This window comes from Lynx rufus, unplaced genomic scaffold (assembly GCF_022079265.1).
Source record: "Lynx rufus isolate CCGP_SWC_20201006 ecotype Redwood Valley unplaced genomic scaffold, mLynRuf1.p SCAF_4, whole genome shotgun sequence".
Classification (NCBI taxonomy): Eukaryota; Metazoa; Chordata; class Mammalia; order Carnivora; family Felidae; genus Lynx; species Lynx rufus.
In genome coordinates, this window is record NW_025814856.1 from 146,569,383 (window position 1) to 146,593,541 (window position 24,159).

The following is a 24,159-nucleotide window of genomic DNA, read 5'->3' on the forward strand; positions in this document are numbered from 1 at the left end:
TAGCCCATTGAACCATGTGGCTTTTCAATACCGTGAAAGTCTTATTTGACCCCTTACACTTTGGCCCAACCCCACTCCTTTGAGGAAGGACCACAAATAAACTTCCTAAAAAAGCCATGGCCAGGGTAGGAACCTCCCTCTGGCCTGGTAACCCCTTACTGTGGCATGGAGCCTAACCATTAAAGACCAGCAAAACTTGATTTCATTGAGCCAGCACCTTGGATATTCCAGTGAAGTGTGAGTGTCCTGGGAACCCTACACATAGTGGAAAATATGAGGCCCATTCTGGCTCCCTTTAGTGTAAGGAGCAGGGCTTATTTCTAAAGGCAAAGAGAGTAATGGTTTCCCCTGAGGGCTTGTTAACAAACTCAGATGCAGCTGCGGTGGCTATAGTGTTTACTCCAAAGGAAGGAGAACATGGTTCACTGTGGCACGTAGGAGGAGTAAAGATGTTGAAATCTGTTTGCAATCAGTTCAGAACCCAGTGAGTGTTGGGGGATGGTGTTTTGCAGCCTCTGCTGGGGGTGAAGAAACCAAGCCTGGCAACGAAAACTAGACTATAGCAGGCTACTAGGGGCTTTCTGATTCCAAGAGAGGTAACCCACTGGCCAGTGGCAGGAAGTTTGGACTTAAGACACACACCCTTGGTGTTTGCTGCTTTGTGGGACGAGATGATACTCCCAGCCTCACCACAGAATTTGTTGCTGGAAATTATCTTAGAACTACACTGAGAAATCCAGCCTTTGTTCCCATGGTAACAAAGTGATTTCTTAGCGCTGGTTCCTTCTAGCCTCTTTCAGGTGCGGTTGGAACAAGCATGGTTCTTTACTGATCACCTGCCCTCCGCTGCGCCGTAAGCGGCAGATGTGGGCGCAGAGTGAGGGGAGAGAGGGAAGCCGCACAGCATGGCAGGTGGGGAATAAGAAGACAGAGGAGCTCCTTCACCTGTTGGAGGGGAGATGGGGATAAGGACAGATGCAGGACAGACCTGTTTTTCAGCCACGCTGTTTAAAAGAGTTTTGTGTAACAAGTCGGAACAAGGGCCCCGGGCTCAAACAGCCCACCCTGGCATTATAAATAATCCAAAGAGGTATGGAGAAACAGTCATTAAAAAATGTGGAAACTGGTTAATTTTTTAATTATTTTCAAAATACATATAAATCAGCATCTTTAGAAAGGAGATGGGGAGAGAATCAAAATGAACAAATGAAGTGCAGAGCATTACAGCTGGAAAAAAAAAAAAAGTATTCGGCCAAACAACCAGAGGGGAAAGGAAGTGAAATCATCATGTGATTTGTTGCGATAAAAAGATTAATTTGATGTTTCAGTGTGTTGGTTAAACTGTCCTGGATTATATTCCCTCTTAAACAAGTAAATTTAAGTCAGTACAGCCCTTGCATATACAGATACATGATAAGTATTCATAGACTGAGTCTACATTTGCTCTAGTAGAAATTGACGCTGTGCTGTCGACACGAAGACAATTTTTACCGTCTCCTGTGACTCGGCACTATGGGAAAGCAAAGGCTCGCATTGAGTCCTCTTGTTCCGGAACTTAGAGTTGCTTTTCTTTTGCTGTGAAGACACTGGGTTCAAAAAAAAAAGTGAATCATATTTTTGAGGAAAAATTTACTGTTTTTTTTAAATGAAAGTACTATTGACTTAAAATTAGACATATTTGTCAAAAACTTGTGAAGCAGTAGCTTAAAGCCCTTTTCATCCCTCTTCATCTTAGAAGTTAAAGGTCATCTTTTTCTAGCAGTAAGTTTGCCCTCTCTCCATGAAATCTCGTGTCAGCGGTTTTAAAGTAGATTTGGAAATGAAGGCCTGCTGACCACAGAAGTCACAGTTGTCTTTATGCCCCCATGGAAAAGATCCCTCCCTCGCTGCTTTGCCTCTGGCCTCTGGCAGCCGATGAAATAACTGACCTCGCTGGCCTACGGGCCTGTCATCCCCCTTGGACTGCTGCTCCCAGGTTGCACTAGGGTTGTGCTTGTTCACAGCCTTTCTTCTACCAAACATATTTTAGAAAGTTGTTAAAGAAAATGACCTCGGGGCACCTGGGTGGCTCAGTCAGTTAAGCGTCCGACTTCAGCTCAGGTCATGATCTCGTGGTTCGTGAGTTCGAGCCCCGCGTCAGGCTCGGTGCTGACAGCTCAGAGCCTGCTTCAGATTCTGTGTCTCCTCTCTCTGCCCCTCCCCAACTTGTGCTCTGTCTGTCTGTGTCTCTCAAAAAATAAATAAATGTAAAAAATTTAAAAAAGAAAAGAAAGAAAGAAAAAGAAAAAATGACCTCAAACACGTGTCCAGGAGTTCCAAGACTGGCAGGACGTCACCTTGGATGGTCACAGAAATAAAATTATACACATTATGATAAAAACTGGGGAATGAACAGTCACCGAGGTAACGTGTAAACAAAGACAGTATTTCCACATAAGCAGTTTTTATATACAGCTTCCTTCTTGCAAATACCACACTGCTGCAGCTTTTCGGAAAGAACAGAATCTTCAGCTTTCTAGGAAGTCTCAGGCCAGAGTATGAAATATTTTTGTCATTAATCAATGACACCTGGGTACTGTAAACTTGGCTGGTAGTGTTATTTGACATAAGTTTCTTAGAAAAATATTAAAGATTAAGGATGTAGACACTGAATCATCACTCATTTTACTATGTTTAATAAAAACTCTTGAAGGACTTTGAAATTAAAGTCTACCATGTGAAGTGTAAAGAATAGCCTTGGTAGGAATTCCAGATCAAAGGTCCCCTTTAGTTCTAAATTCATGTTATAGATACCATGGAATGACTGGCTTTGGACATCACATCACCAAGAAGTGTGCCTCTGAGTGGAGGGTGATCTTAATTTTTACGGACTGCACGTGCACTCCATGACTGGTGAGCTTTTTGCTCAGGCTCAGTTAGTCCCCAAATGTTTATGAATGGGGGCGCCTGGCTGACTCAGGGGAGCATGGGACTCTTGACCTTGGGGTTGTGAGTTCGAGCCCCACAGTGGGTGTAGAGATTACTTTAAAAATATATATATATATATTTACATTATTCATAAATATATAAAATATGTAATAAATATATAATATAAATATTCACAATTATAAGTATATATAATATTTATGAAGGAAGCAAATAAATTTGAAATATATAACTATAACCTTGAACTAAGTCAAAGGAAGCCTGGAAATTAAAAGTTGCCACAGATAAATGACTAGGAAAAAAAGCAGGGGGATCAGCAATTTTAATTTATTTATTATTTTGAATAAAGGTCGGAATGTTTACATGGGGAAACAATGTTAGGTGAAAAAAGCAGGCTATAAAACTGTAGCAGTAAGTGTAATCCTCATTATTAGCTGTTTAAAGCTGTATTTAAGATTAGAAGGAAATAACTTATGTCTGTGATATTTTTAAAGTTTCTTTTATACTTAATGAAATTTTTACAAGCCTTCCGCATGTATTTTATTATCAGAAAAAGATAGCTTGAACACAGACATAAAAATTAAGTCAAGTTAGGAAGAGAGTGGGAATATTCTATTTAATGAGACTTTTCTACCCATTGGGTTTCTTTTACTGCTTCCTAGAATCCTTCTATTCCCCCAGGGAAATGAGAGTGTCAGTTGCTTTACTTGTCTGCTGGCTTTCTTAAATGAAAGTGACACTACTGAGTGTGGTGCATGTTGCTTTGCCCATAGTCAGGACACGTCTCCCCTAACCAGTCCACAGTCCCTCACCCAACCCCGCCTACAGCTTGTGACCACGAAGTGTGCCTGCCAGAGTTAGGCAAAGTCTGCAACTCAGAGCAAAGCTTATTCATCTGGCTTATTTGGTGTCAAATCCAGGGCTTTGCCCCCCCTGCTAAACTAAATGACACCACCTCCTCCACTCTGAGCCCACGTTTGATACTCCTTCAGGAATCGTGCAGAGTGGGAGCTGACACTTTCCCAGGAGAGGTGCTGAATTTCTGCTTCTTTCACATTTTAACATCTCTGAAATTTGAATGGTAAACCACAGTACTACAATTGTCAGGCTTTTTTTTTTTTTTTTCCTTGCTTGCTGGCACAGAAAATAATGGTGCATTTTTAGTTTGTGGTATCATAGAATCAATAAAAATGGGTATTTGTGCATTTGGGACCAGCATATCACAAGAAGAAAGGAAAATAGGATACAGACTGCCAGAATAGTGCTCACTATAAACAGATGGTTAATACCTTTCTATTCTGCAAAGTGTTTGCAAGGAAGGGAGATTTTATTGTTTCTTTGTGTTTCTAGAGGCTGGGAGTTTGGGCTTATGGTGATCATTTAAAATTTCAAGCCTTAATTTAGCACTGCCCACATGTATAGTGAGGCAAAGAGAAAACCTAGACTTCGCAGGATGTTACGGTGTTAGCCATTACTTTGTACTTGAAGTCTCGCATATAAACCACATTGTTACTATTTAATATTAATTGAATAGCCGGTCCACGTTGTTGACTCCTCGTACTGTCATCCTCGGCTACAAAAGGGTAGTTTTTGTTTTGTCTGTTTGGGTTTTTTTGAGCAGCAGGCAAAAGTTCATTGGAGACAAGATCAGAAAGGAAGAATAGTATGAAAGCTCTCTTTACAGAGAGGGGACATTCGAAAGTGAATGTCCCCAAAAGGGCAGTTTTAGGTAATCTGCCTAGTGTTGCCATAAAGAGAAAAGAAAACAAGAAAACCTTGTAATTACCAACCAGACAGGCTTTCGCGCTGTCAATGTGGATCATACCTTCCACTGGCAGTGAGTGCCTTCTGTCCTCAAACACCCGTTTCCTAGATTTAAAGAAAATCTCACATTAGCTCTTTAAATCTGTAAGACTTGGGGTTTCTCTAGCTACTTACTGTTACCATTTAAAAATTCCCCTGGCTCTCCCCAGCAGCAGTGGACTCCAGTTTTCGCTGGTAGGCTCATACCCATGGAGTCAGTAGAGAGATCCAAGGAAGGGTTGGAAGGATGGGTTGTCTTGCTGCAGTGCTGTACCTTTATCCAACTTACACGTCCCCCTCTCCTGTTCCTGTGCCCACAGCGAAGCCGCCGCCCATGCTGTCGCCACACTGGCCGAGGCTACCTTGCAAGGAGGGGGACAGATCGTCTTGTCTGGGGAAACCGCAGCAGCTGTCGGAGCACTTACTGGAGTCCAAGATGCTAATGGTAAGAGAGCATAAATATTTTATTGAATGTCTTCCCCGTTTCCATTTAAACCTTCATGACATGACTGACAGCAGACCCTTCAGAAAGAGGTTGAGCTTTGATTTGAGTTTTTCTTTATTGATAGGCAATTGATGCCTAGGAAAATTCTAGGAGCCTCTGATTCCTTTCACTAGGAGGAGACTTGGGGTTTTCTGAAGGAAAAAAAAATCCATGATAACGCATATCTAACTGAAATGCTCATTTGAAAACTGTTTTGCTGTGACAGGACTTACCAAGAGGCACTTTAAAATTTGCCACGGGCCACATTTTGTCCTTTACTCTCCCATGGGGTAGATCAATGTCCTCTGCTATAGCAGAGGTCCTCCCATGGGCGGGTGCGTTGTGGTAGGGTAGAACGTTCCATCTTGAGAAAGGCACCACCATCTCACACAGATCAGCCAGCAAGCTGTGACGAGGGCACTTTTCTGGTTGGTGCTCTGAGTCTGCATCCTGTTAAATGTGTCCTCACCAAGGACCTCTGGATTTAGCCAGTTACACACGCCCACCCTTCCCTTCTTTCCCAGCTCTTTGACTACCTAGATATTGGTGACTTCCTGAATAAACAAAAGGGATAAAGTTCATAGAAATATGGTGGCACAAATTTACAGCTCCAGCCCAGCTCTTTGGATCCACTTCGGCAGGCTCCAGAAGTCAGTTACCAAGACTTGGGCTGCCCTGGGAAGTGCCTCAGAAGTCTGGGTCAAAACGGAGGACCAGCCCCATTTGGCTGATTATTTATTGAATTTTTAAAATGAAACGTGTATATATGTATCTATGTGTGTGTGTGTGTGTGTGTGTGTGTGTATATGTATATATATGTATATATACATATGTACATATGCATATACATACACACATACACTGCTGGTACTACTACTACTCTACTAGGTTAAGTAGAACAAACTAAGTACTCCATGGTTTTTGGAGATTTCTTTTGTCTTAAAAAGAGGATAAATAATAACATACTTTTATTTAGGCAGAAAGTTCCTTACTGACATTAGTAGCTGAAAGAAAAGTGCCTGGAACTTTTTAAAGGATAGGTCCCTCATCAGTGAATAGAGTTAGTTGGAAAAGTCTTTGAAGAAAGACCCCAAGTTGTGTCCTCCTTTGGAAGTGGGAAGAGGAATGTGTTTGTGTCTGTCACCCAAAGAAGAATTAACACAAGAAATGTAAAGAGCCACTGTGGCTTCTGAGAATCATTTTCCTAAAAAAAAAAAAAACAAAAACAAAAACAAAAAAATAACTACAATTATAGTCTGCTTTTTCTGTAGGGCTAGGGCTTCCATGAACTAACCCTAACAGGGATAGGCTTGATCTTAGCCAGAACACTGCAGGATAAAGGGCATCTTCCAGCCGTGTATGTTCAGGATGAAATGGACCACAGGAAGAAGTAAGGAAAACCTCCCTCTTTAGCTAGAGTCCTACCCCTACTTCCTTACCTTACACTGTTCCTCATCTCAGTCCTAATCTACCTTGAACAGATAGGACATCTGGCTATGTGACATTCTTCTGAAGTGCAAATTGCTGTTATTTACAATGGAACTACTACAGATCCTTCTCTGCCTGCATTTGATAGGAGACTGTTATCCTTTCTAATGGTCTTGACCTGTCTGGGCAAGGAGAACAGACAGCTTTATCGTTCTGGCTCCTTCTCAGCCTCACCTTTTCAGATGAATTTACATGTAAGTATTTGGACCCTGTGGGTCTCGGGCCAAATAGATCCATTCGGCAGTGTGGGGGGAAAGCTGAGCCACACCCACTATTGATTCCTAGAAGCTGCCTCTTTTCCGTAACCTTAGGGTTGTGTGACTCCGTTGGGTTGATTTCATGTCTTTGGCTGTGTGTTTGCGATAAGAGAAAATTCTGGTCTACATCCTAAAAGCCAGTGGTTCCCAAAGAATACCATCCCCAGTTTGTGACCACTGACATGTGCTGAACTAAGACTTGAGAGTTGGAATTAGCACTTTCTCGGCACAGCTTTTCTGTGTCAAATCAGGCCATTGAGTTGCGCCTTACTCCAGCAATTTTAGGCAAAGGCCGATCATTTCATCTCTTCCTTGGGAATCCAGAAAATGACTCTAATATTGGATATGATTCAAATAATTCTGACGCTCCTTCTGTCTTCTGACATTTCACCCAGAGTGCTGTAGGATTTGCTGTGGGACTAGAACCAAATTTTTCCCATGTAACTAGCCAATTTGGTTTCTGGGTAGTCTTTTAGGGATTCTCTTTTCATCGTTCTTTCAGACCGTGTTGTCTTGCCAGAGTTTGTCACTTCTGTGATGGCAACCTTATGGGGTCAGCCGATAGACCAAGCTGATTATCAGGAAGAGTTTATTATCAGGAAGAACCAGATGGTAGCAGAACAGTGTGCTATTTGGAAACACCACTACCAGGGAAAAAGAAATACATCCCAGATTCCACAGTATGTTTTAAATAAAACCATAGCAGACAGCTCTTCTAAGAGCAATCTGGATATTGTTTGTGCCTGAAGCAGAGGAGGATTTGTGTCTTCTGAGATGGAGAACCATTGGGTGTGGAGCTTGATAGAGTACAGTAACTGGTGAGAGATGGCCAGGCAGCACAAGGATATGAAGCAGTGTCCTGTAGGACGGTGGTGTGCGAGTTAGAGATAACCCATGCATGCATGGCAGAAGTTTAATTTCTGGGTCACCAAGGCAGATTGGACAGAGACCTTGCACCCTGTAGACATCTCCTTTTTTCTGGACTCTACCCTGCCCCAACACTAAGGGGACTGACTACTCAAGCACTAGTATTACTTTATTTTATGCTCCTCCTTTTTCTATAGCACTAAATGAGTTTTTGGTCTCATGGAATCTCATGGTTTAGTTCAAAGTAAAGCTTTTCACAGGCGGCTTTCTTTTCATTGAAGTGCAGATAGAATTGCCTAAGACTGGAAAAGGCCTCTCCGTGAGCGCCTTCCTTTACCTCTTTTCTTTTCCTTTCTTTTTCTCACAGTGGTTCCTTGGCCCTCCCCCTGCCCCCCACATCTTAATATAAAAGGTTGTACAATCTCTAAAGGCAGGCCCACACAGGGATTGAGGAGCTCTTTGAGTGATAACCACCTCTCACCTGACCTTCCACCCATGGATAGCAATCTTCAGGGAACCAGATCTCCCACATCTTTTTTCTGCCTTCCTATTTCAGCAAAAATAATTAAAAATAGGAATTATATTGGCACCTGGGCACCTCTTCTGAGGTGCTGTTATGTCTGAGATCTTATTGCATATTCATGCAGCCGCCTTCTATTCCTCAAAGCTAGATGGGGGCGGGGGAACTAAGCAGACAGTTCATAGTTAATCAATAAAGGTAATGGGGATCATCTGTTTCAACTATTGTCCCATTAAGACTCTCACCAGAGCTGCTGAGAAAGTATCCTATATTAAAGGTATAACCCCTTTAATTGTATACGTTGCAAATAGGTGGGGTTTTTTTTTCAGTTTATTTTTATTTTATTTCTGTTACTTTCATTTTTATTTCCTTAATTATTTCTCTTTTGCCTTTACATTTGCATAGGCCCCAAATCAGATATAGATATTTATCTATATGGAAGTTCTTCTATGGTCTCATTTTTTTATTTTAAATACTCTGAAATATCTGGAATTTATTTTGAATGTGGCATTAGGTAGGGATCTGAATTGATTTTTTTCCCCTATATAATCTATTCCAGCACCATTTATTCCATAAAAGGTTGAAATCCATCCTTTCTAAACTGATTTGAAACGCCATTTTTATCATGCAGAATGTTTTTTTTAGTTTATTTTCATTCCAGTGTAGTTAACATACAGTGTTATATTAGTTTCAGGTGGACAATAGAGTGATTCGACGGTTCTGTACATTACTCAGTGCTCATCACGATAAGTGTACTCGTAATCCCCTTACCTGCTTCACCCATCCTCTGACCCACCTCCCCTCTGGTAACCACCAGTTTGTTCTCTATAGCTAAGAGAATCTTTAAAAAAAAGGGGGGGGGGGCGGCTTCTTCGTTTGTCTCTCCTTTATTTATTTCTTTTGTTTATTAAATCCCACATATAAGTGAAATCATAAGGTATTTGTCTTTCTGACTTATTTCACTTAGTATTACACTCTCTATACCCATCCATGTTGTTGCAAATGGCAAGATTCCATTCTTTGTTTAATGTTTTATTTATTTATTTTGAGAGAGAGTGAGCATGCGCACATGTGGGGGAGGAGCAGTGAAAGAGAGAGAATCCCAAGCAAGCTCTGCACTGTCAGCACAGAGCCTGACCTGGGGCTCCATCTCACAAACTGAACCGTGATATGACAATCTGAGCCAAACCAAGAATCGGACGCTTAACAGATTGAGCCACCCAGATGGCCCAAGATTTCATTCTTTTTTATGGCTGAACATTATTCCGTTGTGTATATACCATATCTTCTGTATCCATTCATGTATTGATGGATACTTAGGCTGCTTCCATATATTATTATAAATAATAACCAGACATGGGGGTGCAAATATCCTTTCGAATCAGTGCTTTTGTATTCTTTGGATAAATACCCAGTAATGCAATTACTGGATCATAGAGTATCTCTATTTTTAACTTTTTGAGGAACCTCCGTACTGTTTTCCACCGTGGCTGCACCAGTTTGCATTCCCACCAGCAGCAAGAGGGTTCCTTTTTGTCCACATCCTTGTCAACACTTACTGTTTCTTATGCTTTTAATTTTAGCCATTCTGACAGGTGTGAAGTAGTACCTCGTTAGAGTTTTGATTTGCATTTCCCGGATGATGAGTGATGTTAAGCATATTTTACATACTTTTATATCTTCCTGTTTAGCAGATTGTCTTTTAGTTTTGTTTCATTTGCTGTGCAGAAGCTTTGTATTATGATGTAGTGCCAGTAGTTTATTTTGCTTTTATTCCCCTTGCCTCAGGAGACATATCTAGAAAAATACCGCCACATATGGGGCACCTGGGTAGCTCAGTTGGGTGAGCATCTGACTTTGGTTCGGGTCATGGCCTCACGGTTTGTGGGTTTGAGCCCCATGTCAGACTCTATGCTGACAGTTCAAGCCCGGAGCCTGCTTCGGATTCTGTGTCTTCCCCTCTCTCTCTCCCTCTCCCACTCACACTCTGTCCCTCTCTTAAAAATAAACGTTAAAAAAATTTTTTTATTCATGTCTTTTGCCCATTTCTTCACTGGATTATTTATTTTGGGAGTGTTGAGTTTGGTAAGTTCTTTATAGATTTTGGATACTAACCCTTTATCTGATATGTCATTTGCAAATATCTTCTCCCATACCGTCAGCTGCCTTTTAATTTTGCTGATTGTTTCCTTCACCGTTCAGAAGCTTTTTATTTTGATGAGGCCGCAATAGTTCATTTTTGCTTTTGTTTCCCTTGCCTCCGGAGATGCGTTGAGTAAAAAGTTGCTGCGGCCAAGGTCAAAGAGGTTTTTGCCTGCTTTCTCCTCAAGGATTTTGATGGCGTCCTGTCTTACATTTAAGTCTTTCATCCATTTTGAGTTTATTTTTGTGTATGGTAGAAGAAAGTGGCCCAGGTTCATTTTTCTGCATGTCGCTGTCCAGTTTTCCCAGCACCATTTGCTGAAGAGACTGTCTTTATTCCATTCTATATTCTTTCCTGCTTTGTCAAAGATTAGTTGGCCATACGTTTGTGGGTCCATTTCTGGGTTCTCTATTCTTTTTTTTTTTTTTTTTTTAAGGAAGGAGCAATCTCCAACGTTTATTTATTTTTTGGGGACAGAGAGAGACAGAGCATGAACGGGGGAGGGGCAGAGAGAGAGGGAGACACAGAATCGGAAACAGGCTCCAGGCTCTGAGCCATCAGCCCAGAGCCCGACGCGGGGCTCGAACTCACGGACCGCGAGATCGTGACCTGGCTGAAGTCAGACGCTTAACCGACTGCGCCACCCAGGCGCCCCTGGGTTCTCTATTCTGTTCCATTGATCTGAGTGTCTGTTTTTGTGCCATAAAAATTTTTTTTTTATTAAAAAAAAAAGAAAAATACTGCTACGACCAATGTCAGAGATATTCCTGCCTGTCCTTGTTTCTATAATTTTTATCGTTAAGGTCTCACATGAAGGTGTTTAATCCATTTTGAATTTATTTTTGTGTATGGTGAAAGAAAGTGGTCCAGTTTCATTTTTTTGCATGTAGCTGTCTCCAGTTTTCCCAACACCATTTGTTGAAGAGACTGTCTTTATATTCTTATCTCTTTAGTCGAAGATTAACTGACCATATAATTGTGGGTTTGTTTCTGGGCTTTCTATCCTATTTCATTGATCTGTGTGTCTATTTTTATGCCAGTACCATACCATTTTGATTGTTATAGCTTTGTAGTATAACTTGAAATCTGGAATTGTGATACCTCCAGCTTTGTTTTTCTCTTTTAAAATTTTTTTTTAGCTATTTGGAGTCTTTTGTGGTTCCATACAAATTGTAGGATTATTTGTCCTAGTTCTATGAAAAATGCTATTGGTATCCATATGCAGAATTCTTTTTTTTTAATGTTTATTTATTTATTTTGAGAGAGCAAGTCAGGGGAGGGACAGAGAGAGAGAGAGAGAGAGAGAGAGAGAGAGAGAATCCCAAGCAGGCTCCATGCTCAGCGCAGAACCCAACATGGGGCTCGATCCCACGAACTGTGACATCATGACCTGAGCCGAAATCAAGAGTCAGATGCTTAACTGACTGAGCCACCCAGGCGCCCCCATATGCAGAATTCTTAAATTGACTGTATGGGGAATCTTCTATTTCCATCCATCTATTTATTTTGTTCTTTCTACTGTAGTATTTTATTATCGTGCTGTTATTATTAGCTGTCAGTGAAAGTCCTGTCTCCAAATTTGAAAAAAATTCAATCAGAATTCCAAAAAGGTTTGTGAGGGGAGTGACCTTTACAGTAATTTTAAAGTTCATCGAGAAGAATTAAGCCTTTTTTCCCCCCTCAATTTTAACTCCAGTGTAGTTAACATACAGCGTTAAAGCTTTCTTTTAATTTAACTAAGTGTTCTCCTCTCCTTCTGCCCCATCTTTCCCTAGGGCAGGGGAAGTGGGGAGTATTCATTATCACAGAGATGGACCAGAAGTGGGAAGCAAGTGCTCTTAATACTGCCCCAATGAATTGAATGAGACACTAATTGTTGCTGGAGGAAACACTGTCTCTGTAGTCGTGCTTATTTTCTTAAGACCAAACCAGGTGTGTCTTTCTAGATTAAGAAATTGTGGCTGTCCATTCTGTGTATGCAGAGTTGTATAGAGGCTCAGTTCTTGCACTTTGAAATTTTAATTTCTCTCCTTTACCCCAACTTCTTCAATTTCATTTTTTGTACTAAGATGAGGGTGGGGCACACCCCACTTACAGAGTACTCCAAGCTAGGAATCTGCATTCCCACTATCGACCTTGTATTCTGTATCTCAATTCCATTGTCTTATTAACTTTATTTAATAAACATTTATATAATGCTTGCTATGTGCAAGTCTTCTGCTAAGTGTTTCACATGCATGAACTTACTTAAAACTCAGAATAACCCTATTCTGAGGTAAACACTATTGTCTCCATTTAACATATGGGGAAACTGAGACACAGAAAGTTTCAGTGACTTGGCCACGTGCACAGAGAGAGTGGCAGAAGTGGAATTTGAATTCAGGCAGTTTGTCTCCACACCACTCAGTTATGCTGCCTCCCTGTGATGTGAGCCAGCTTCTGCCTGGACTCCACAAATACAGCGTGATGACTGTCTCCCGGTGTTGAACAAATAATTTAGGGAATGTCGGGCCTCTCTCCCCATCCCTGGTAGAAGCTACTTGCCTTTGTCTGGTTTGGCCACAGTGCCCGCCTGCCCCAGCCTGTTCCCGGCGATAGGGATGCTCTGGTGGTTTCTGATGCCAAGTGCTCCGCTGTCCAGCAGTCCTCCCCTCCACATGTGTGAGAGCTCGCTTTGCTAAGTCCGGGGGAGCCCATAGGTCTGCGTTTCTCCAGTTGCAGAAATTATAGAACCATTCAGCGGTCAGCTATCAAATTTTAGTATTTCCAGTGAGCAGATCACCTTGCAATTAGTGAACATGTTTTATTTTCATTCAGTTGGGGGGAGGAGGGGTTGCTGTTTAGAACCAGGGGACATTGTTTGCGGGAGAAGCACATGATGTTCCCAAAGAGGTGAACCCAGCTTAAGAGTTGTTTCCTCACCCCTTAGAAGCTTCTGTCCAAGCCCTCCTGCAGCCATTCGATTTATGCCAGCACTCTTGCAACATTCCCACCTGCCTCTAGGGAGATAGAGACCAAGGGGGTAGAAAGTGCTCGGGGGAATGTGCATCTCTGCCCTGAGCCAGCTGGTGGCCGGTTTGCTTCCCCTGCTCCTCACTGGGCCTTCCCTTTGGCTCTGCCTCCAGCCCTTGATTGGGTTCCACCAGACAGTTTGGAAAATGCATCTTTCTCCCTTGCCCGACACCCAGAGACCATCCACTGTGGCCTGTGCTGTCCTGGCTGAGACTCGCGGCTGCCTACTTGCCTCACGCCCTCAACGGAGAGAAGTGGACTAGAAGGCTAGGTCTGTTTCAAAATTAAAGCTGATTACAAGGCATTGACATTATACTTACAGAAAGAGCAGCCCTTCTCATTTCTTCGCGGTGCCACGTGTCCCTCTTTGTTCTGACCCGGCCCTGGCAACAGTCCTGCAGCCAGGGATCCCCCTTAAGACTCATCAACATAAATGTCCTACAACTACAAGGCCCCACTCAGTCTTGCTACACTGTAAAACAAGTGCACGTTTTACTACCCACATCAGCTGCCAAATCAAGCCAAATCAGTTTTTGAATTCCTTTAGAAACAAAATTCTGTCTTCTCCTTCACACTGAATATGTCTTCTTCACCTTTCCACCTTGCTACTTTTCTTTGACCCGGTTAAAAACTTGTAAAAATGTGTTTCCCTAGTTTAGTTTGATCTCAGCTATGCTCATTGGAATACCTTTTTTTTTTTTTTTTTTTAATTTTTTTTCAACGTTTATTTATTTTTGGGACAGAGAGAGACAGAGCATGAACGGGGGAGGGGCAGAGAGAGAGGGAGACACAGAATCGGAAACAGGCTCCAGGCTCTGAGCCATCAGCCCAGAGCCTGACGCGGGGCTCGAACTCACGGACCGCGAGATCGTGACCTGGCTGAAGTCGGACGCTTAACCGACTGCGCCACCCAGGCGCCCCTGGAATACCTTTTTTTTAAAAAAATGATCTTTTTAGCAAGAGGGATAAAAGAGTAGATATATGAGGACAGAAACATGAAGTTCAGATAAGAGAGCAGGATTCCTGGGTGGGGTCCTTGCATGAGAAATTGGAACCCACATTCCTATTCCGCAAGGCCTCCCAAGTGAGACAGGATGCTGCAAAGTTGTGTTCTGTATTGATTATAAAGAGGTAAGTGCGGCTGCATCTGCAGGAGGCAACGTGTGTGCTTTAATTCTCTGTGGAAACCAACCCTTATGTGCATTAGAAGGACATTAGGGCATCCTCAGCCTGGGGTCTTGGACCCTGAGAAATTCTATACGAGTTTTGTTTTTCTTTTATCTGTATTTTATTATTTTTTAATTTAGGGGCGCCTGGGTGGCGCAGTCGGTTAAGCGTCCGACTTCAGCCAGGTCACGATCTCGCGGTCCGTGAGTTCGAGCCCCGCGTCAGGCTCTGGGCTGATGGCTCGGAGCCTGGAGCCTGTTTCCGATTCTGTGTCTCCCTCTCTCTCTGCCCCTCCCCCGTTCATGCTCTGTCTCTCTCTGTCCCAAAAATAAATAAACATTGAAAAAAAAAAAATTTTAATTTAAATTCAAGTTAGTTGGGGCGCCTGGGTGGCGCAGTCGGTTAAACGTCCGACTTCAGCCAGGTCACGATCTCGCGGTCCGTGAGTTCGAGCCCCGCGTCAGGCTCTGGGCTGATGGCTCAGAGCCTGGAGCCTGTTTCCGATTCTGTGTCTCCCTCTCTCTCTGCCCCTCCCCCGTTCATGCTCTGTCTCTCTCTGTCCCAAAAATAAATAAACGTTGAAAAAAAAAAAATTTTTTAAATTCAAGTTAGTTAACAGACAGCACAGTCTTGGTTTCAGGAGTAGAACCCAGCGATTCATCTCTTACATATGACACCCAGTGCTCATCCCAAGAAGTGCCCTCCTCAATGCCCATCACCCATTTACCCCATCCCCCCACCCACCTGCCCTCCAGCAACCCCCAGTTTGTCCTCTGTATTTAAGAGTCTCTTATGGTTTGCCTCCCTCTCTGTCTTTATCCTATTTTTCCTTCCCTTCCCCTATGTTCGTTCATCTGTTATTTCTCAAATTCCACGTATGAGTGAAATCATATGAAATCTGTCTTTCTCGGACTGACTTATTTCTCTTAGCGTAATACACTGTAGTTCCATCCATGTCTCTATACACGTTTTCTGTAGTTTTCCGGGACCCATAACTTTGGTCAGATGTGCAAATGAATTAGAGAATCCCCCCTTCCTCAGCCCCCCGCCCAAGGATTAAGAGCCTCTGTCATAGAAAGTGGTGGCTGGGGCCATAGAACTTTGTGGATATTTGGTCTAGTGCTGTGAGTAAGAGGGGCAAGGGAGATGGGAGAGTCTGTAGGCCTAGCTTATTCTAAAAGCTGCACTAGCAAGCTCTGTGATCTTGGGCAAGCAAATTAACCTAAGCCTTCACTATAAAATTAGGCTAATGACAGTTCCATGCTTATGAGGTTGATGTGAGCATTAAACAGAATGATTTCTATAGAGTGCTTAGCATAGTGCTTGGCACATAGGTACACTGTGAGCATAAAACTCTTACTAGCTGTCCACATAATTTCATCTCCCCTTCGTTCCCCAGAATATGTTCAGTTATACTTCAGAATACAGGGTATTCTTGTGCCCTCCTGTCTTTAGGACAGATCCAAATGCTTACCTGATGCCGTTGAAGGATTTATGTTCCAGAGGTAAACACTGCAAAGAAATCGGAGACCAGAAGCTCTTTCTGTGTAGGCTTGAGTAAAGGAAATTGAAGGAACTTTGACTGAAGGTGACATTGTTTAACAGCTCCTGGATTTGGTCATATCACTGTTCTCAGGCAGGGCTGCCGTTCTCTTCCAGCTGTAGTTGCTGTGGCCTTCGTCATTCTCAGGGCGTAATCTCTCTTCACATCTCACGACTGCATTGTATTTCAATCTCCATCATCAAGGGGGACTTTTTTCACTTCTTCCTTATTCTCTACCACCACTGTCACCCATTTTTACTGAGTAGATGTCCCTCTGTTCCAGCTCTTCTTTAAAAGAGCTAAAACGCCAGTCCTCATCTTGATGAACTGTAAAATACATCTCTCATTCTCCCTTTTTCTGTGTGCTCATTATCTGGACACATCAGTATATGGACTTGTTCCCAGAAGAGTCAGTGGATATCAGTATTAAATTAATTTAGGAAATATGTCAATGTTGCTCCTCCAAAAAGGTGCTGATATGCTATTCTAGTGTAATAAATGAAATCAAGTTTTATTGTAAAGGTAAATTTTCAGTCACCGTAAAGCATGATAGTCAGCTTTGAAAAGAGCTGTTGCATTCTTTGCTACTATATTATTTGTACCTTTAATCCACAGATGATAAGCTCATCGCCCCCAGGACTCAAAGCAGGGAGCCCCTGAGCAAATAGTTTTAAATTTTTTTTTTAAGTTTACTTACTTATTTTTTGAAAGAGAGAAGGTGTGAGTACAAGCAGGGGAAGGGCAGAGAGAGAGAGGGAGAGAGAGAGAATCCCAAGCAGGCTCTGGGCTGTCAGCACAGAGCCCAATCCGGGGCTCGACCTCACATACCGTGAGATCATGACCTGAGCTAAAACCAAGAGTCGGACGCTTAACCGACTGAGCCACCCGGGTGCCCCTGAACAAACAGTTTTATATGAGCTATGAGCCTCCCCTCCTGAAAGTCCCCCAGAGCAGTGCCTACAGCAGCTGTGGGTTTGGGGGCGGCCCTCCTGGGGAGTAAATGGCTCTCTTCTCCACTGACAGGAACACGTGAAGGGAAGATCTCAGACCAAGCTGAGGTGTTACCTATTCTGTCAGAAAAAGCAAATGAAAATTCATCTGTCCTAGAGCTCCTATCCCTTCAGAACTGTAGGTCTTTTTTAATGGAGGGGAAGGTAGAGCACACTCCCAAACCTGAGTCAGATGAGGAGAGCTCTGAGCCGTGGCTCAGAAAGAACAGGGTGAGGAGTGAGTACGTGAGCCGCTTGCTCTGGGCCGACTGGGAAGCAGGTGCTGCACAGTGTCCTCTGGGCACCATGCTTTCTTTGCAGACAGTGTTTCCCTCTTTCAGTCAGCTTTTGTCTTAAAATGAATAGTTTTCATCCTGGAAAACATGTTGGTAGATGTCATACCAGGAAAATAACTTTCAGTTTTGCTCTGCTTTTGACTTTTGACTATAAACATTGACCATCATTGTTTAGGCCCTTCATCATTTTCTTTTCTTTATTCTTTCTTTCCTTTTCTGTTTAAGTTTATTTTTTATTTATTTTGAGAGAGCAAGCAGGGGAGGGGCAGAGAGAGAGGGAGAGAGAGAGGGAGAGGGAGAGAGAATCCCAAGCAGGCTCTGCTCTGTCAGCCCAGAGCCCAATGTGAGGCTCAGAGTCACCAATCGTGAGATCATGACCTGAGCCTAAATCAAGAGTCACACTTAACTCGCTGAACCACTCAGGAGCCCCTTTCCTTTTCTGTTTTTACTACTATGACTGTTGCTGTCACCATAACCCCCTTTCCAGTGACTAAACAAGCACCGTCTGCATTATTCTACCTTCACCCAGGAAGGTGGGTAGAACAGAGCTTCTGAGCCCTATTTTGCAGACGCAGCTAAAGCTGGGCCTTACCTGTCACTGATCAACTAAATGGTGAGACTGGAAACCAAACCCAGTTCTGCAGTACCCTCTACAGCCACTGTGGGTCCCCTTCCTTCCTCTTCACTCCCTCTTGTCAACCCACGCAACCAAAGAAGTCAAGGAGATCTAAAACAGGTGAAAATCATTGTCTTTATCATTCATCCGATTCATCTGTTCCTTTGTATGGGTCACTCTTTTGCAGGATTGTTTTAAGGAGTGGGTATGGTATATTTTACTCCCTTTAGAAGTCAGTGTCATGGGGTGTCTGGGTGGCTCAGTCGGTTAAGCATCTGACTCTTGGTCTCCCCTGAGGTCATGATCTCAGGGTTCATGAGATCGAGCGCTGCGTTGGGCTTTGCGCTCACAGCGTGGAGCCTGCTTGGGATTCTCTCTCCCCCTCTCTCTCTGCCCCTCCCCTGCTCTCTTGCAGGCACAGGGACATGCACATCTCTGTCTAAATAAATTGACTTTTTTTTTTAAGTTTGTGTCATGATAAATTTTAGCAGAGGCAAATAAAATAAATGGCATCAAAACCCAAGATGTAGGGGCGCCTTGAGTGACCGACTTCAGCTCAGGTCATGATCTCCTGGCTTGTGAGTTCGAGCCCCCCATCGGGCTCTGTGCTGACAGCTCAGAGCCTGGAGCCTGCTTCAGATTCTGTGTCTCTCTCTCTCTCTCTCTCTCTCTCCCCCTCTCCCTCTCCCTCTCTCTCCCTCTCAAAAATAAATAAACATTAAAAAAAATTTTTTTTAATTTAAGTAAAATAAAATTCAGTTATTGGGTCACATTAGCCACATTGCATGTGCTCAACAGCCATGTGTGGCCTGAGATACTGGATTTTTTACTCTAATTTATTCACATTTTTAAAAATATTTATTTATTTGTTTATTTGAGAGAGAGCGTGAGTGGGGGAGAGCGGCAGAGGGAAAGAGGGAGAAAATCTCAAGCAGGCTCCACACTCAGCACAGAGCCCGATGCTGGGCTCTATCCCGGGACCCTGGGATCATGACCTGGGCCAAAAGCAAGAGTCAGATGTTCCACCAATTGTACCACCCAGGCGCCCAGTCACGTTTAAATTTAAATAGCCACAGGTAGGTGGTAGCTACTCTAATGAACTGCACAGATACCGAACATTTCCGTCTTTGCAGTCAAGTGTATTGGATGGCGCTGATCTAAAGGCTCTAGCAAAAAAGACTGCCCTTCTGGCAAGCTGTGCCCCTCTGCGCGGGAAGGGCAGCACCAGTACTTCCAGAGCCTTGCCTCCCAGTGACCTTCTCAGCTCATAGACAGCATGGCTTTGCTTAAAAAAGAAAACAAAACCGCAAAAAAAACATCACCATGTGACTGAAGTAATCCACAACGGGTGAACAGCTGGGCAGGAGGGTTGCAAGAAGAACTGGCCTATTTTTCTAAGGACAGAGCCTCGCAGGAAAACCTGAGACAAGAGGAAGTGCAGACACCTAGACCCGCTTCCTAGTCTCTTTATGCACAACTCGGGCCACTCACACACTTCCACCCAGATGCCTTCCAGAGGCAGATTTCTCTTCTTGGCTACAGGCATCTTGAGGCGAGGTGCATTAATGATTTATAGTGACCCCAGAAAGGATCAAATATCCAGAGCCTGGTGGGTCATAAGGCTGAAAGAAGCCATTACTATTGGATGAATTACAGATTTCACAATGAAAACATGGCTGCTTCTGAAATAGAAACGTAGAGGTGTATACTGGGGCTCTCATTTCTAGAATACCCAGAGGGGTTTACAGTTTTCTGCCCCAGATATGTTCCTTCCGAGCCCTTTTCTAGCATTGAAGTTTGTCCTCCTTCCTGACGCCCTTCACAGTTACCTCCTAAAATCCAAAATGCCTTCCAGAATAGCTGTCACAAGGAAATGGCAAGTTTTCTGACTCCCCATGCTTCCCCATCCAGGGGGATATGTCAATCACACTAATTTTAGGGGCAGCAGAGAATTTTCTTTTTTAGTGTGTATTTATTTTTGAGAGAGAGAAAGAGGCAGCGTGCAAGCAGGGGTGGGGCAGAAAGAGAGGGAGACACAGAATCCAAAGCAGGCTCCGGGCTCTGAGCTGCCAGCATAGAGCCGACGCGGGGCTCGAACTCATGGACTGTGAGATCATGACCTGAGCCGAAGTCGGAGGCCCAACCTACTGAGCCACCCAGGCGACCCAGGAATATTTAGTCCCACTCTTTTTAGTGCCTGGAGCATTGTAAGCATGCAATAACTTAACTACTATCACTGCTACTATTGCTGCTGCTGCTGCTGCTGTTGTTGTTATTATTATTATTATTATTATTATTAAGCACTCACACCGAATGGGAAGGAGATTAATCTTGAGAACGTTCACTCTTAGCTCTTCCAGGACACATTCTTAGGGTCTGGTCCAGTGAGCTTCCATTTGGGGGGAGCAGGTAGTGCTCCCACAGAATCCCAGCTTTCAAAAGCCCCTGTTGCTAATGAAAGCATATTGTGTCCCTCAGGCGTGCTAGGGAAACAAAACTGAGGTTCACTTCTCCAGAATTACCAGGTCTTTCCTGTCTCTCATCAGAAACAGCCCCCACAGCTGGAGGGGCTGGTTGTCAGGGGTCTTGGTGCCTTTGTCCACCTACAAAAATGCTAACCTATGGATACCTTCAGAAGGAGCAGAACTGTCTCGTGAAAGTGCCAGTGTGATGTTTAGATTCATCTTTCTCCTTCCGGAGTCCGCAAGTCCAGAGGGGATGTACCGTCTCCCCTATACCATTATACACTAGGGTGGCCTCGGGAATTCATCATTCTTACACCAGGAACTGCTCACCTAGGCTCTGCTACTTGAAGACTGCAGAAAGAAAGCGCGCGTACAATGAAACGACAGGCCTCTACTCGTTGTTCTCTATTCTTAATATTCATCTGAGCCAGAGCCACGTCCTTCCCATGTAGCTCTTAGACGCTTTCCATATTAAAAGCTGAATGCCTCCAGAGTTGGCCCCTCGAGGCCCAGAGGGAATTAGCCCATATTATCCAACCGGGTTGGCACACCTTCGTCTGTCCCTCAGTCTGACTATGTCAGGTATTCTCCACTTGGGGAACTTGGTGAGCCGGGGTATTCTGACCAGAGGACTCCGACCAGAGCCTCAGGGCAGAGATTCCCAGAAAGGGGCCTGCCACCTGGCAGGTGGACTGACCAGTCAGTCACCTCCCCATCCCCAGTGTTATGAGGGCCAAGTTACATGTTTCCTTATCTCATTCTCCTTCCCTTTAGGTCCCCACATCTTTCTGAGTCTTTGTATTCGAAAGGCAGATTCTGGTCTTAGATGATTCCAGCAGAATCTTGGTGCCTGTCATTGCAGGTAATATTCTGTAAAGGGAAATCTTTTTTTTTTTTTTTTTTTTTTGGCATACCAAATCCAGAGCCATATTGGACAACTTTAACTGGAGTCATTTCTATTTAATATGTGGATGAAAAAGTAGGTTTTAATTAAGCATGTTAAAAGGGGATTGATCACTGTTCGCACAAGAGCCAGAATATTGTGACAGGAAGAATTCCTATAGAATGAAGTCTTTAAGTTGGACTTTCCTTTTTTACTTATGCTTCCATTAGGATTTTGGAGGAATGTCAGCGCACTGTTATTAACTCCGATAGCTTGTACATCGCAGCCAGTATGGTTTGGGGCCCTCTGGCTCTCAGGTTACCTGTATAAATACAGGGATTCACTTCCCAGCTCTACCATTTGCTTAATAAAGAGCAAATGTGCAGAACCCAGCAGCAGCAGCAGCCTGGCAGAGCCGTAATCTGAACAGGATAAACATGCTTCTTTTTGAATGATGCTCTCTCCCCATCCTCCTGCCAAGAGCAGGATATCAAATGAAGGGGAGGTTGTGGTTGGAGTCAGTAAAGTAAATGTCTAAGTGGCACCTGCTCCATTCAGCAGATCTGCTTTCCCGGGGCCTCCCACTGCACATCTGCTCCTGACAAAGCCTCTTTTCTCCTCCTGTTGGTCAGGCTGAGAGCAAAGGCCTAGCAAGGAGACATATTGGTTTTGCTCTGTCAGCACAATTGCCTGTGACATTATAATTACACCAAATCTTCATTATTAGAAAGGCCCCAATTTAGAGATTTTCAGAGCCAAAAAGGGGTTTTCGAAGTGAAATTGGTAAACACATCTTTTCCGTTGTAAAGCTAGCAATTGGATCTGAAAATCATTGAAGGGGTCTAAATATGGAAACTGAGACATTGCTCTGAGTGAGACTACAAAAACCCTGCTATCAGATTGGCGCATGAAAGAGGCGTCCAGCAATTCTGATTTTAGCCAGCCCAAGCTTTCCGTACTGCCTGTAGTACTGTCATGTAGAGCTATATTATATTGTTCTCAAATGCTGATTAAGTTTCTCACCTAGGGCCCCTGGGGGGGTGGGAGGTGTTAAAAGAAGTTGATGGGTAGAGCAGCAAAGGAGAAAACCCTACAGTCTAAATAAGAGAAATGCCAGGAAAATATATTTTAGGTGAACGCAGAGCATCCAGTTTCAGATTGAGTTTCCATTTAACAAAGGCAACTCTTATCATGTTCTATGGTGTGTGTACGATCGAAGCGTGTTTATAACGTGGAGTTGGCTCACTGGAAGCTCTGGAAAGGTTTTAGAGCTGCACTCTGGCTATTGAAACTTTAATTAGAGTCGAAGTAAAGATGGATTCCTCAGTCCTACCAGCTACGTTTCACGTGCTCTCTAGCCACCATGTTGGCCAGTGCACAAACAGAACATGGCCATCTTTACAGTGAGTTCTGGTGGACAGCGCTGTTTTAGAGATTAGTCTGAACCTTTTGAAATGTCTTGACTGCTTTAGCAAGCCTTGGGAGGTTCCTGTTTCAGCCTCATTTGGAGGGGGAGAAGAGAATTTGCCTGGATGTTTTTGGAACGGCTCCTTCCAGCCATGTTACTTTATCTTTTCACCTTAAAAAATTGTTTTCCTGCAAGAATCTCCCGTCCTTTCTCCACCCTCACACACACCCAAAATAATAGTAATGAATTATACCTATCAGAAAGGACTTTCATTTTAGGAAGGTCCACTTTCAGCTGACCTACTCCCTGGTCTCCCCTTCCTAAACCTTTCACGGCCCTGCTGTTTGCCTGGAGAGTTTTCTCATTAAACAGAGCTTCTGACTAACAAGGGCACACGTGAGTGCTCAAGGGCCAAGAGGGTGTATGTGAATTGTTCATTTTGTCTACAACGTGAAGCGTGGCCAACACACTGGGGTGGACCATTGAGCTAGTGGCACCTTCTGTTTTCAGCAACTCTGGGGACCAAGAGCAGGGTCTTTAACCTTGCTTCCTTCATTTGTCTGCCTCTTAGAAGTCCCTGCATGGTTGCTTTGACTCCTGAGAGGAAACCTATGTGAAATAACAAAACTACCTCGAATCTAGATATTCTCCTTTTTCTCGAGAACTTAAATCATGTAAATATGATGTTCCTTATCCTCATAGCAGCCCTATGAGACAGAAGTAACCCATTTGTTTTATAAATGTAAGTATAGTCAACTCTCAGTTGCCACATACAGATCATCTGTCATGCAGATTACTCGTGACACATTTTAAATCCTTGGACAGTTTCTTTCAACAAGCAAGCATAAGCCTGGACCATCTCCTCCACCCCCCACCCAGCTGCTGGGTACTTAAGGAACACAAATTAGTTTTCATATTAGCTTAAGGAAGACATAATTAGGAAAGTAAGTCTAAGTAAGTCTGCCGCAAGAAAAGCGCATCATAAATTCCAGGTTATGGGAGAGACGGCTGACCCTCCCTTCGGCTCAACTAAGAGCCGACTGTAAGATCTGCTTTTACGAACACGCACACCGTTAGCACTCCGTGTGCTGGCATGTTTACCAAAGGAATTGTAGAGCCCTCCATGGGAGGTTGTCAGAGATGGCTTTGTACCCCGGGCACCGGGGCATACAGGGGAGACCGTGTCCTGTGGCCGCTCCTCCCCGCCGCATCCCGGAGGCGCATCTTGCTCAAGTGCTTTTTAAAAGTTCTGTCTGGCCCACCGCCCATCGCAAGCAGAGGCTGACCGAGCAT

The 24,159-nt window shown here is 43.7% G+C and overlaps 1 protein-coding gene across 3 annotated transcripts in view; it reads left to right on the top strand.

The window, feature by feature from the left end:
• The window catches only part of NRF1 (nuclear respiratory factor 1), a 145,396-nt gene that overhangs the window by 105,912 nt on the left and 15,325 nt on the right, over positions 1-24,159 (top strand). For all 3 annotated transcript variants that reach the window (XM_047097458.1, XM_047097459.1, XM_047097460.1), the window contains one exon: positions 5,049-5,173. In XM_047097458.1, coding sequence (XP_046953414.1) covers positions 5,049-5,173 — 125 coding nt within the window. The remainder of the gene's footprint in view (positions 1-5,048; positions 5,174-24,159) is intronic.